Genomic DNA, 15,288 nt, shown 5'->3' with positions numbered 1-15,288 from the left:
GTGCCTCAGTTGCCACAGTAACCAACAAAATACTCCTATCATTTAGAACTCTCCTAGCTGCCCCTTTGGAGCCAAATCCTTCCCCATCCAACCTTAGGACGTATCCGCCCTCATCTGCAGTCTCAATTTCTGTGATCTCAGTTCCCAAAGTCAACTGCAGTTTCCAGGAACTGAGAAAGTTCCAGAAATAAATGATTCTCAAGCAGTGAACTGTGCACTATTCTGAGGATCGTGATGTTCCATTCCACATGGGATGTGATTTACAACTCTGTCTGGTGTATCCACAGTGAATACGCTACCCATTTGACATTGTCAGGGCTCAGTGATCCAGGACACCAGAAGCAGATGATCCTCTTTCTGAGTTCTATTGGGAAGGTCAGTAGTAGACTGACACTATGTCACAATGCCTACGTCATTCACCTCACTTCATCTGCTCACTTAGACACTATCATCGCACATCATCACAAGAAAGGACATTCATGTAACTTTCTAAAAGGACATTCATATAATTTTTATTCTAACATACTATACATATTTTATTATTGTTGTTAATCTCTTACTCTGCCCAATTTATAAATTAAACTTATAAGTACGCACATATGGGGAAAACATAGTGTATACTACATGGGGTCAGTACCAATCAGTGGTTTCCGACATCCACCGGGAGTCTTGGAACATATTCCCTACGCATAACTACAGCATTCCAGAAAAGAACTGTACAATATATAACCTTTTGGCTCTGCCTTCTTTTACTCAGCAAAATGTAGTCAGGATTCACCTACACTTCTGCCTACATCAGGTCCACTCCTCTTCACTGCAGAGTAATATTCCATCATGTGGATGTACTAGTCATTCATTTGTTGAATGACAAGTGGGTTGTGTCCAGTGTAGTAAATATCCCTGTAGAGGTTTTTGTGTGAACTTAGGTTACTTCGTTTGGGTCAAGAATTAAAATGGAATTTTTTGCCAGGTTATATGGTAAGAACATGCTTTATTTCATAGAAAAGGGTCAAACTTCTTCCAAGTGGCTGTATAATTTTGCATTTTGTCCAGTCATATGTGTTCTGATTACTCTGAATCCTTGCCAACACTTAACAGTCAGATTTTCTCATTTTAATTGATCCATTCTAATAGGTTTGTGGTAGGAGCTCACATGGCTTTATTTTCTTTCTGTCTAATGACTAATGAGGTTGTGAATTCTTCATATGCAACTTGCTGTGTATATGTTTTGGAAAAGTGTTCAGATCTCTTGACTTTTTTTTTTTTTTTTTTGGTGATGGTGAGGGTACTGGGAATTGAACCAATGGGCACTTAACCACTGAGACATCCCCTGCCCATTTTATTTTTTATTTTGAGACAGGGTCTTGCTAAGTTGCTTTAGGCCTAAGTTGCTAAGGCTGGCTTTGAACTTGCAGTTCTCCTGCCTCAGCCTCCTGAGCCACTGGATTTACAGGCGTGGACCATCTCGCCTGGCTCTTTACTATTTTTAAAATATTTTATCTCTTCATTTTCTTATCAGTATCTTTCAAAAAATGAGTTCTCAATTCTGATAAAACCCAATGTGTATGGACTTCCCTTCTTTCATTCTTTAAGCTAAAAATTCACTACTTTCATTCGCTTTTTTTTTCTTTTTCTGTTTCTAATTCCACTGATATCTAGATGGTCTTTATTTCTTTCCTTCTTTCTTATCTTGGATTTAATTTGTTCTTTTTCTCATTTCTTAAGGAGAAGGTTGGTTACTGAGTTGAGATCATTCTTCTTTTCTCCATATATACATTTAATGCTGTAAATATCCATTAAGCGTTGGTTTAGGTAGATCCCACACATTTTATGTTGTCTTTGGGTCAGTGAGAAGTCTATTACTTAATTTCTAAAATTTGGGGGATTTTCTAGGTACCTTCATTACTGATTTCTAGTTTAATCCATGATGGTCAGAGAACATACTTAGGATTATTTCTGTAAATTTTTTAAAAGTTGTAGTTGGACACAATACCTTTATTTTATTTATTTTTATATGGTGCTGAGGATGGAACCCAGGGCCTTGCACGTGCTAGGTGAGCGCTCTACTGCTAAGCCACAACCCCAGCCCAATTTCTGTTTTTTAAAAATTGTTAAGTTTTTATTAGAACCCAGAATATGGTTTCTCTTGATGAATGTTCCACATATCCTTGAGAAAAATAAATGACCTATGTTGCTGCTGCACAGTGAGTTAGTTCAGTCCTGAGGTGTCACTCAGATCCTTTCCGTCTTCACCTGTTTTCTGTCTTCTTCCTCTATCACAGAGCAGGGTGTTCAAGCCCCCGCTATCACTGGTTTTGCTTCATGTGTCTTGCAGTTCTCTTGTTAGGTGTGTAAACATGTGCGCATGGACTATTCCACATTCTCCGACAATAAACCCTTTATCGTCATGCAATCTCTTTCTGTAACCCTGAAAAAAAATCCCCCCCCCCGTTTACTTTGTATGATATTAATGTAGCTTTCCAAACTGTTTTTCTTTTTTTCTCTTTTTACATTAACATGACGTCTTTTCTAACCTTTTGTTTTTACCTTATATTTTATTTTCAACATGGGTTCTTTCTTAGGGGTGCTCTACCACTGAGCCACATTCCCAGGCCTTTCTATTTTGAGACAAGGTCTCAGTAAGTTGCCCAGCCTGGACTCAGACTTGTGATCCTACTGCCTCAGCCTCCAGAGTTGCCAAGATTACAGGCACAAATCACTGCACCCAGCTTTCAAATGCGTTCTAACAGGTGACATGCAACAAGATCCCTTTACCTGATTGGACTTTTAACTGGTATTCTGAGATTATATTTAATGTGACTACTGAAATTGCTGGGTTAAAGTGTACCATCTTGCTCATGTTTTCTATGGATTCTGCTGGGTTTTGTTTCTTTCCTCCTTTTTTGTCTCATTTTAGGTTGTTTCTTTTTTTATTTTTTAGTTGTAGTTGGACACAACTTTATTTCACTTGTTTCTTTTTGTATGTGGTGCTGAGGATTGAACCCAGGGTCTCGCACATGCGAGGCGAGCGCTCTACCGCTGAGACACCACCCTAGCCCCTCATTTTGGGTTGTTTCTTAAATTTGATTTTATCTCTTCTATCGACTTATTTTTTCATATTTATTTTTTAGTTGTAGTTGGACACAATATCTTTATTTTACTTATTTATTTTTATGTGGTGCTGAGGACTGAACTTAGGGCCTCGCATGTGCTAGGCGAGCGCTCTATCACTGAGCCACAACCCCAGCCCCTGACTTATTTTTTTAATACTTGCTTAAAAATATTTTAAATTGTTATCACAGTTTCTAATATATCAATCCTTAAATACTCAATATCTATCTTCAAACAGTACTATTTCAGGTATACAAAACCTGTAACAGTGTAGTCCTAACCCTCCCCATCTTTGTGGTATTACTGTCATATATGTCACTTTGATATATGCTGTAAGTGCAGAATGATTTTTGCTTTAGTCAGTTATCTTTTAGTGCAATTAAAAATAAAGTTTGTCTTCTTTTATTTTCAGTGCCCTTCACTTCTTGGTGTAGACCCAAGTTTGTTGCTTGTATGTTTTGGGGTGGGGGTCTTATATCCTATTCCTTCTACCTTAAGAAATTCCTTTAGCATTTCCTACAGAATGAGTCTGCTAGCACATAAATTCCTACGATTATTGTTTGAGAAGATCATTATGTTGTTTTCATAGCTGGAAGAGATTTTTCACTCCGTATAGAATTCTGTGTGGGCAGCTTTTTCCTTTGAAGATGTCACTCTATTGTCTTTCTAGTGTGCTTGGTTTCTGGAGGAATGTCTACTGTGATTCTTATCTTTGGGTCTATATGTGATTTTCATTCTTTTTATTCTGGCTGTTTTCAATACGTACTCTTTAGTTTTATTCTTAGCAGTCTCACTATAAAATGCCCAGGTTAATTTTTTAAAAAAAATTTATCTTACTTAGTATACTTTGTATCCATGGAAAATTCTTGACCATTTTTTCTTCTGAAATTCCAACTGAACATATGTTAGTTCCACATTGTTCCCAGATCCTTAGGATGCTGTTTTCTGCTTCTGTGTCAGTTAAGTAACTTCTGAAGTCAGCTGTCTTGGAGTTTATTGATTCTTCCCCTGATGTGCGGTGAAAGGCCTTCTTCATCTCTGACACTCTTCCCCAAAGTATGCAAAACTTAACTTCATTCCCTTTTAACTCAGTTACTTTACTTGATATTTTTTAAATTGCAGGAACAAGCCAGTAGGAAAACAGGCACTAGGGTGTGCAGTGTCTCAGGTGGTCCTGATGTCCGTCCCACCCTGATGCTGGGCTTGCACATGGCCCCTGTGGCCTCCAGCCTTGGGTTAGTGCTGGGATTATTTTATGACCTGTCAGGTGCACTTCAGAGCCACAGGCTGAGCCTTGTTCTGGGGACTGCTTTATCTCTTGGGAGGATCTTTTTATTCTTGCTTTTCCACAGCTTCATACGTTTTTGCTGAACACTGAGTACCTGTATAGGACAGTATAGATTGGGCCTTTCCTTCTGAAAGTCCTGTCTCTGAATTAAACCTATTAAATTTTAGACTAGATTCGTGTTTGTTGTTGTTATGGTTTTATGGACATAAATCCATATTCAGATCATGCTAACTACACTTTATGCTTCCAGGGGCAGGTGGTTTGCAAGGTTTTTGCTTTGCTTTGTTTTTTCTGCATCTGTTCCACTGCCAGCTTTTGGTCTTCCCTTTGCTCGTGCCTCAGGAAGGTCCACCTCCAGCAAGCTGCTGGAAGCCAGTGCACCCAATCTAGCACCTGCACCTCACTCCTCCCTGAAAGCACAAGTCTCGCCTTAGATTTTAGCTATGCTGACTGTCCTGTAACCTTGGCACACCAGCACTCTGATGGGGTCAAGAAAGGTCATGAACTTGCTCTCGGTCTTCCTCAGTGAGTCTGGAGTGCTAAGTCTGCTCCCACAACCCTGAGCAGAGCCTAGAAGCCCCTCCTAGGCAGCTTTACCTGTGGGCCCCCTGCTCTCACTCAGGCACTGCTCCAAGTCAGACACGCAGAACCAATCAGGCCTCTGGCAGTTGACATCTGTGTGCATGGCCGACAAACTTGCCCCCACCCCCCCTCCCCGCCAATTTGGACTTTTAAAATCTCATTTCTCATTCTATTTTAAAGCATTATTTGCCCTTGTAAGAAACGTAAAAGTATAAACTCAAAACTTGAGTTCTTTTTGGCTCTGGCACACTATAGAGAACATGTACCAGGGTCACTGCACACCTTCCTTCTTGTTGATGTAGTCCTCTATTCAAGTTCTAACATTTAAATTGCAACATTCTTGAATCACATCCTGGTATCTCTCAAATAAACAGTATGAAAGGTTTGAGAGAGAGGTTTTTTTTTTAATATTTATTTTTTAGTTTTCTGCGGACACAACATCTTTATTTGTATGTGGCGCTGAGGATCCAACCCAGGGCCTCGCACGCGCTAGGCAAGTACTCTACCGCTGATCCACAACTCCAGCCCCATAAAAGGTTTTGACAGCTCTTTAAACCAGTGGGTCTTAGACTATTAATAAAAGCCAGGATCCTCAAAAGGCATTTGTTCTCCAAAGCTACACCAAATGGGGATAGGTCGCCCTCCCCCACAGTCACATCTGCATGTGAAATGTCTAAGAGCAGGAACACTTGTTTCCAAAGCAGCAGGTGAGCAGAGAGACTGCCTGTCACTTATGTGACAGCATGTAAATGATGAAAAGCTGTGATCTGCCTGTCTACAGTGTTTGATAGTTCTGATGGGGTCACCAGACCAATACAGTGATAAGAAACTGGACAGTGCGGGAGGTGAGACAGGAAGCTGCTTGGAAATGAGATGAAACACAGAAGTCAGGATATAAAACTGTGACACTAATAATGAGATCCTAGGTCAAGGCAGCAGGGAGCAGGACAGACTGGACCAGACAATGAAGAACATTTAGAAATGTTAACTTTAAGACCTCCCCAAAGTATTTTCTGCCAAGACACATGAAATTATATATCTCAAGAATGAAACTTAAGATAAATTCTTTTTTCTTCTTCTTAAGTTTATATCCTGGTTTCTCTTAAGTAGGAGTGTGAAAGGGAATCTGGTGCTTTCCAAAGACAAAAAAAAAAAAAGTCGCTATTCATTTCTTATGCTTCCCGCCAAGGTGAGAAGGGAAACTGACAGGCAGGCCTTGTTAGGTCTGGGGAGAACCCTGTGAGCTCTTCATGGTCTGAAGGCAAGTGTCCCTTCAGGATCTGTAGGTTGGCACTCAAACCCCAATGTGGTACTATCAGAGGTGGGCTTTGTTGCGATTGAATCACTAGGGCTCCAGGACTGTCATCAAGGACTACACAGGGGCTAGAGGCGGTGCGCTGTGCTCCCAGAGTTCCAGGACTTGGGAGGCTCAGGCAGGACTCATTGAGCCTGGGAGTTGGAGGCCACCTGGGCAGCGCTGTGAGATCTGGAGGGAGCCAGCTTAGTCCCTGTAGAACACAGTGCTCCTCCCTCTGAAGGACTCAGCACTCCAGAACCCACTCAGGGCACTCGACCACTGACTCTCATCCCCAGCCCTATTTTGTATTTTATTTAGATACAGAGTCTCACTGAGTTGCTCAGCACCTCACTAAGTTGCTGAGGCTGGCTTTGAACTTGTGATCCTCCTGTCTCAGCCTCCTGAGCCACTGGGATTACAGGTGTGTGCCACTGCACGCGGCTCCAAGGATCCATCTTGAAAGCAAAGACAGGGCTCTCACTAGACTCTGAGCTTGCTCCTGGCCTTCCTGACCTCCAACACAGTCTCAGATCCTGACACAGCAGCATAAACAACTAAGGCGGGCTACCGTGACTTTACATGAGGAAGAGCACTGCGACTTTTTTATGGCATACATGCTGTCAGGTCCTGAGAAACAGCTATTGGACTGTCATTACTGGCTTTAGGAACATTGAGTGTCACCCCCACCATGTAAAATGCCTACAGCTGACAATGATAGAGACCATTTATACCACTGAGATGACTAAAATCCATCATGACTGCCAAAATTACATTAACATTCAGGGGAAAAAATGAAGGGAAAGTTAGCTGTTAAAAAGTCAATCTGACGTGATTTCTATATCAGAGTACTTTCCTCTGTTATATAATGTAACTAGGTTAACTTTTCAAAATAATGCAATTGATCAATTCTTTTGGAGTAGTCCTTACCTCATGCTTGAGAAAAGTAAGCATGTATTAAGGAAAAAAAAAAACAATGTTTTTCATTCAAAAATCAACTCTTGGTTTATAGGGAAATAGGAAAATCTTGAATTTGCAGGTATTATCATAAAAGTTAATTCTTCAATAAAAATACATCAGAGCCACATTCTAATACCATTTAGCTTTCAGAATAGCATCTGTTGCCACCATTATTGCTGTTAATATCACTAATGTCATTTGGGCAAATTAAGAAAGCTGAAAAGCAGCCACATGGCTCAGGGCTTCATGCTCCAGGCTCCCGTGCAAGACTCTGCAGGAGAGCTCAGTCTCTGGGGGAGGCCCCAGGAACTCTGACTCACCACCACCAGAGGGCTCTGGGCATGTCCCCATCACTGGCTTGACTGAAGACCTGGCCATTGAGTCGATGTAGAGCTGCTGACCCAGATTCTTAATTTTGTTCACACTGGAGTAGACCTGCTTCAAGGTCATCTTAGGAAAAGAGTAAGACAGATTTCAAATATTATAAATATGTACATGAAAGTACACATAAACAAAACACTGTTCACTTCTGGTTCTCTGAAGACACAACAACAAGAAAAGCCAGGGCTTGAACTCAGCTGCCCATGGGCCATGGTACATGGTGCCAATGTGACTTTAAATGTATCAGTTCACAGCATGCTAATTTTTAGAACGCATACAATTAATCCAAATATCACCTTCCAAAGTTGGTGGGTTTTTTTTAACAGGTTTTCAAATCAAAATGGATTGAAATGTCTCTTATCGATTGAAGGCGAAGATGTCATCAAGTGCAGGCCCAGTACTGACAGACCACCCAGCGCCTGCACAGGAACATATCTGCACGCACCGGCTCCTTCTGCACTTCCTCCAAGCAATGCCCGCTCAACTCGCTGGAAGAGTCCACGCTGACCTGGTGCTCCTGCGAACCACTGCTTCCCAGGCTCCCATAGCCACTGGAAGTACTCACGTGAATAGGCTGAGAGAGAAGAGGCCTAATTTCAGAGTCTCTGGCTATATAAATGGCAAATGGTAGCATTAAGCACCTGAGAGTTTCTCTAAAATCATCAGAAAATTAACTTCAGAAATCCCCCGTCCTAAATTAGATATTTTGGGGCTGATGTTTTTAACCTGGATGCTGATTAGAAAGACACTACTTTGTCATTTACTGTCAAGGGCAAAGTCTTGATTCCCAGTCTAAGTGGATATTTCTGGAACAGCAATTGTTTTAAATGCATAGTATAATTAATTTTTAAAACATGAAAATAAATTCTATTTATTTATGCTGAGTTTAGTATAAACAGAACAAACTAAATATATACCATTTTTGGGAGAACTTCACAGACACTTCACAAATCCTAGAGATTTTATCAAAGACATTTTGAAAACCACTGGGCTATTCTATGTGACACTCAGTTTTATTTAGTAGTAGAAACCATCTTTGGTATTTCTTTTCAACAGGCAATTTCTCCTGCTTTTACCTTCTAATAACTGAAACTTACTGTCCCTTTCCTTCACCTTTAAAGTTGGGATTATTTAAAAAAAAAAAAAATACGCCAAAACTGAGAGGTTGAACATGCTGGTGGTGCCTCTCGTGTAGAAAGGTTGCTGCCCGACTGCTGTGACTCGGTAGGCTGTTTTACAATGCGTTTTTCCAAAAGGATTCCCTATATTTCACATGGAATAAGGAGCAAAAAAATTAGCATAATTTAATCTAAAAGACAAAAATTTATGTAGAGGTAAAAATTTCTCTTTGCTTACAGTTCAGGAAGTGATTTTATTAATATTGAATGCTAACATGAAACCCAATTATGTAATTTTGTGTTTGGTTTTTAATATCTTTCACTTTACCTGCAACAGAAGTTTATGAATTTGTTCTTGTAATTCTGTTATGTCTTTTTCATTACTGTTCGTCTTTTTTATTCTTGTAGCAAAAACATCCTCATTTAGTGGACTCCTATAAAATGCCAAGTAAAGATTGAATCAAGCAATTTTAAATCCATTTACAATGAAGTCCAGAGTGATTTTTTAACAATTTTACTCGACAATAAGTTTGTGCTTTTATAAAGCAACTCTTGACTCCAAATACAGGAAATATGAAGCTAAAATTCTCTTCATAGAGGTATAGTAAATACAAGAAACAAACGAGGCACTGACAGGCTTCGTAAGTTTCTCTGAGGCATTAATCTTTCTGTAATCACAGCCATATGTATAAATAAAATCAGTGACGCGTAGCTCCCACCGCATCCTGCATGGGGAGGGAAATCAGCAGCCGTACGGAGGTGTGGGCTGGCTGGAAATAAAAGGCTGAAAACATGATATTAAGAAATAAAGACAAAAGAGACAAGAAATATATGAAAGCAGGGGCTTGACAGGTGGAAAAGACCTGATGGGTCTGAGCCTAACAAAGGGAGAAAGCCCACCAATCTTTATTTTATAGGGGAAAGAATGCATTCTTAGGAAGGGTTCTTTAAGAGGGAACCTGGCACAGTAGGGGCCTTATCTCTTACACAGTGAGTCTTCCTCCTGCAGGTAGCTGGCGCCTCTAGGCTGTTCAGGCTCACTGGTGTCTAGTGCACTAGACAGGTGTACAGGCTAGCAGGTGTACAGGCTGGCAGGTATACGGCTGGCAGGCATCTAAAAAAGCTACTGGACCCATAAATTACATGCCAGGCATGGAATTGGCCCCATTAACAGCTGCTGCCTGCAAATGGGTGTGTCTTTCTACGTCTTCTCATGGAAAGACTCCCAGATGCAGTCAAGCTGTCCAAGGCTATGGAGTTCAAAGCAATAATTTATTTGCCACTCTGGACAAGTAGCCTCCTTAACTTCTAAAACATCTTCAATAATGACTGGCTTCAAAATTTGACATTAACTCAGCAAGCTCCTATAGGAATTTTAACACCCAAGTTTGCCAAACAACTAATGTTTGATGCCCCTAATCACTTAACCTATCTATTAACAGGAGTCTAACTCACAGTCATGGTAAAGGTGTGGCTGTCACCAAATTACTTTCAGGCCCGTGTATACTCAAATTCTACAGATTTAAAATCTACTAGCTGAGTATAGTGAACAACAGACATGCCAACAAAGATAACAAAAAGGAGGAGAAATGAACACATTTAGGATCTGCTTTGTGACAAGAATTGTACTAGTTTTTATAATACACAATAAGAAGAACCAACATCTCAAAACCCTTATGATGCACCAGGCACTATTCCGAGTGTAAATATTATTCACTGGAATCACAACCTTCCCAGGTGACCTAATTGATAAGGGGCAAGCAAGGATGGGTGAGGGGATTGGAGTCTAAGCCCCAAGGTCCATGCCTTTGCCACCGTATGGCTCTACCTCCTGGGACCTCAGCAAAGCAAGGTCTACTGAGGTCTACCCAATTAAATATACTAATTCACTGCATCCCATGAAGCAGGAGGTACTCCTGACTTTTAAAAGTGAGATGAGAGTCAGGGGCTGTAGATCAGAGGCAGACTGCTTCAGCTTGCCCAGCGTGTGTGAGGCCCTGGGTCTGCTCCCAGCATCCCACGCATGCACACATACAGTGGGAGGAATAGAGTGTCCAGGGAACATGCCCAATTTACGTAACCAAGAAGCAGCAAAGCCAGGGTCTGAATCCATGTCTGACCTCAGAGCCAGTGTTTGTATTCCTAGGACATCAGTCTGCTATTTCTTACCACTTGCACATGAAGTTTTGTTACCTAAAACTCAAAACACTCTCACAAAGGCAGAAATTATTATCAGACAATCATAGGATATCGGCATTTTGTTTACCTTCTCACTCTCAGGGTCTAGCACAGTGTCTCACCAGGGCAGGCAAGCCCTACATACCTGAAAGAATACTGCATTGAAAATAATTTTGTAAATATGATGAACAACTCTATCATTATCAGACAATCATAGGATATCGGCAGTGTCATAAGAGTAGTCAGCAATAAATCTACATTTGGGGACCATTCACTCATCATGCACAGCCCTAGTCATCTCTGTGTCCAGTAGCACCTAGATGGTAAACAGCGACCCATCAACATCTCTCAGCACAGCACAGTGCACTGCACAGGGCAGGCTGTGCCCTGCTTCACAACCCAACAGGCTGCACTTCACCTAACTAACCACTCTCCAATCAGTTCCCTGTCTGTTCCCACTGCCATGTAAGCTCCATGGGGCTCGGTTTTGTCTTTCTTTACTCCTGTACCTTCTGTACCAAGAACAGTTTCTGGTGCACAGCAGACACCCACAAAACATGTGTTACAAGAATGAATTAATTAATATGAATGATTAGTTATCTGGAAAAAAAGTTCATCTGGCTCAAAATATGTTCCATCTTTCTGTGCACTATGAGCTTGAAAATCTTTCACATGTATTATTTAGATTTTGTTTTTTGGATGAATTTTTGAAATGGAAACAGAATATAGACTATTTTATACTCTGAGATTTAAATATTCTTAGCTGTGAAAATTACTACAAGACTATTTTTAATCCAGCTGATTAACTTGCAGGTGGTGGCCAAGCGGCTGAGCAGTACCAGGCGGATGTGTGCAGGGGAGTGAGCAGGAAGAAAGCATGCCAGGCCTCACTTTCCACTTTCTGCTTCTTCTCTAAGTGACCTCACAACAGTGGCCACTTCACCTTTTGCAAGAATTAATAGAAATGATTAGTTATCTAGAAAAAATAAAAGTTTATATGACTCAAAACATGTTACATCTTTCTGTGCACTATGAGCTTGAAAATCTGAATATATGATTATATTCTTAATATAATCTGAATATATGCGCTGAGGCTTTTTTAAAAATTTTTTTTAGGTGTAGATGGACACAACACAATGCCTTTATTTTTATGTGGTGCTGAGGATCCAACCCGGGTGCCGCCCCTGCTAGGAGAGCGCTCTACTGCTGAGCCACAATCCCAGCCCCTAAGGCTTATTTTTATTAAAGAACTGCTGCGCCCCTCCCCTGACTCAGGCAATGGCAAGGCCCTACTGAGGTGGATGGCGCAAGGCGTCCATCCTCTGGAGGAGCGCAGTATGTTTCTGGGAATGGGCTGGTTTGTTTTTGTATTCCTTTAATAAGTACAGTTGCAATTTCTCATATGACCATTAAGTATGAAGGAAAAAACATGACTTTCCCAATTAATGCAACTACTTCTAAAGCATAGATCTGTTTGCTCTAAATGCAATGATTCAGCTGTGGAGTGTAAATTGTTAATGTCTAATGAAAAACTCCCTATATTCCTGTCAAGGAAGTTTTTGAGAAATTAAATTAAAATCTAGAGAAGAAAAATTAATGTTAAGAAGACAGATTAGTGCTTAGTACTGGGCGACTTGTTCTTGTTCCTGTGCACAATGGTTTGTGCTCTTTCTTTTGTTTGATTAAAAGTAATAACAAGTCAACCATGGAACTGGTTCCAGTCAGTAAGTCAAGAAAGAATAGTCAAGGTATAGGCCAATAGTTTGGGACATTTGTAACTATTATTAAAAGTTAACTAAGCAGAAACAGCTCAAAGCAAAATGCGAACTGAAAGTACAAATGCTTGCTTATGCATAAGCCAAGATACATTCTTCTATTCTAATTGTAACTACGTAATATTTTGTTTCTTTGAATAATGATTCCTGTTTTGTAACCACAAAGTACTGTAAGCCTGCCAAAATGAAAAGTATATATGATCAACTTCACAAGTAAAGATTGGGATCAACACCTTCACTTTGGTGTCTGTGTTGTTTCTCCACCCCCTCTTTCGCCGACTCCTCACCATCCCTGACTCCTCACCATCCCTTCGTCTCCTGAGACCCCCTGTTGGAGCTGGTCTCCGACAAAGAACTTTTTTTTTTTTTTTAAGAACACGTCTTATTTATTTATTTTAAACAAGATTAGAGAGACAGTGTTTTCTTCCTCTAGTTAACTGTCCTGGAATACATCCATTACAGGAAGGAAAGCCAGGGGAGGATCTAGGAAGTGAATATCTATCTCCAAATTAACAAGTGAATCCTAACATGCCTCCAGGGTGGGCACCTGGGATCCCTACCAGAGCACACCTGGAATGCAACCCTGTGCTCCTCCTGATGGAGAGAACCATGGCCTCTGGAGCAGGAGTCCCCTGTGTTCCTCCTTTGCTAGCAAAGCAATAAAACTTCTTTTTCCTAAAACCATGTCCTAGTTTTTGAATTGGCACGGGGACAAGGACCCAGCTTTCCGTTACAATCGCTAGGAAAACTGTGCTGAATATGAGTTTTTTCCGTAAAATAAGAGGTCTCAGGACCTAAGCTCCCTGCCCACAGAGCTTCCAGGAAGGGCCCAGAGAGATGTGGTGGGTCTCCTGTTAAACACAGCCCCCTGCCCATTTCAATGGTCACACTTGTATGGCAGAGCCTTTGCTTTTTTCTGACACAGGGTCTCACCAAGTTTCCCAGGCTGGCTTTGACTTGTGATCCTCCTGCCTCAGCCTCCTGATCAGCTGGTATTAGAGTGTGCATGCCACTGCGCCTCGACTGACAACACCATTTTTATTTACTGTCTCTCCCCTTACACACATGTGGGTTCCATGAAGGCGAGAGAACATTTTGTTTACCTCCTCACTCTCAGGGTCTAGCATAGTGCCTCACCAGGGCAGGCAAGCCCTAAATACTTGAAAGAATACTGCATTGAAAATAATTTTGTAAATATGATGAACAACTCTATTTTATGAAAAATTAATACCTGTAGACTCTACATCCTTTTCATCATATAATCTTGGGTCTTGAGATGTAAACAGTGGCATACTTTTTAAAAATGCTGACAACAGTCTGAGGATTCATTACATATCAGGTAATTCCACACATATTCTATCAAAAAACTCAAAGGATGACCTAAAAAATCTAGGATTTCTCTCAGGTACTGCCTGGGGGCAGGGGACACAGACCCATCAACAACCCCTGGATGGATGTTTTAGGAAAAAAATTTTATTTGCTCTGGGTTCCCCCCCATTTGCCCTGAGCAGTTATCTGATTTTATTTTCATTTCCCAATAGGTTTCCTACTGAGAGAAGAAAAGTCTCCCTCTCACTGGCACAAACAGTACTCACTTGGTAGTCCTATTTCCTATTTAAACTTTTCCATTAGTTTTTAAACACAAATCAGTCTCAGAGTAGCAAGGAACCCATTCCTCCCATTGAGGTTCTAAACCTGCTCTGCAGAGGCCAAACCCTAGAGTACAAAGCAGTAAGGGAAACCTCGAGACATTTCTCATCATGAAAGGAATATGAACCATCTCCACTGCCATATAAAAAAATCTGATAAAATACGTTTTATTGGTAGATCTACTGTTCTCAGGTTTTTGTTATGTTTTGGTCTGGTTGGTTTTTCCGGTATCAGGGATTGAGCCCAGGGGCGCTTAACCAGCCCTTTTTAATTTTTAATTTTGAGACAGGATCTTGCTAAGTTACCTAGAGCCTCGCTAAGTTACTGAGTCTGGTGTTGAATTTAAAATACTCCTGCCTCAACCTCCCAAGCCACTGGGATTACAGGCGTGCACCCAGCTAATCTAGTTCTACGCTTACGTACACAAAGTTATATACCAAGGTACAAAACATAACCTCTTGATTTCAGCATGTCAAGCAGAGGTAAATATGCAGTCTATCCTTAAAAAAGCAAACACCACCCACAACCACCACCACCCAAAACCTCCAGCTATCAAAAAGAAACTTATGGCCAGGTCAAAAAACCCTACAGGTCAACTAAAAAATTCAAGGGACAAAGGCAGCCAGGTTGCTCCAGATCCATTCACATGATGTCATTGCATGGACAAGGAACAGGAGTCAGTCATGCTGGCAGGAAATGAAAGAGTGAAGAATCCAATTTTGTAAAAATCAAGATTTAATAAAACAGATACCAAAGACAGTGGACTAAGATGGACATCATTACCTTAAGTACATGTATGAAGACACGAATGGTGTGAATATACTTTGTATACAACGAGAGATATGAAAAATTGTGCTCTATGTGTGATATGAATTGTAATACATTCTGTCATATATAACAAATCAGAATAAAAAATTAAAACCAGAAACAAAAAATAGATACTACTAGGTA

The 15,288-nt window shown here is 40.7% G+C and overlaps 1 protein-coding gene across 12 annotated transcripts in view; it reads right to left on the bottom strand.

The window, feature by feature from the left end:
- Per3 (period circadian regulator 3) overlaps nt 1-15,288 on the bottom strand; it is a 91,827-nt gene that overhangs the window by 60,649 nt on the left and 15,890 nt on the right. For all 12 annotated transcript variants that reach the window (XR_013342166.1, XR_003300536.2, XR_013342165.1 and 9 more), the window contains exons 10-12: nt 9,063-9,168; nt 8,062-8,190; nt 7,556-7,685 (exon numbers count right to left, since the gene is read on the bottom strand). Coding sequence is in view for 6 of the 12 variants with exons in the window: in XM_077791314.1 (XP_077647440.1) it covers nt 7,556-7,685; nt 8,062-8,190; nt 9,063-9,168 (365 nt within the window). In the remaining 6 variants the exon portion in view is untranslated. The remainder of the gene's footprint in view (nt 1-7,555; nt 7,686-8,061; nt 8,191-9,062; nt 9,169-15,288) is intronic.

The sequence above is a fragment of the Urocitellus parryii genome, chromosome 11 (genome assembly GCF_045843805.1).
Source record: "Urocitellus parryii isolate mUroPar1 chromosome 11, mUroPar1.hap1, whole genome shotgun sequence".
Taxonomy (NCBI): Eukaryota; Metazoa; Chordata; class Mammalia; order Rodentia; family Sciuridae; genus Urocitellus; species Urocitellus parryii.
The sequence above is the reverse complement of the archived record's forward strand: the minus strand, read 5'-3'. Positions and strand labels throughout refer to the sequence as shown.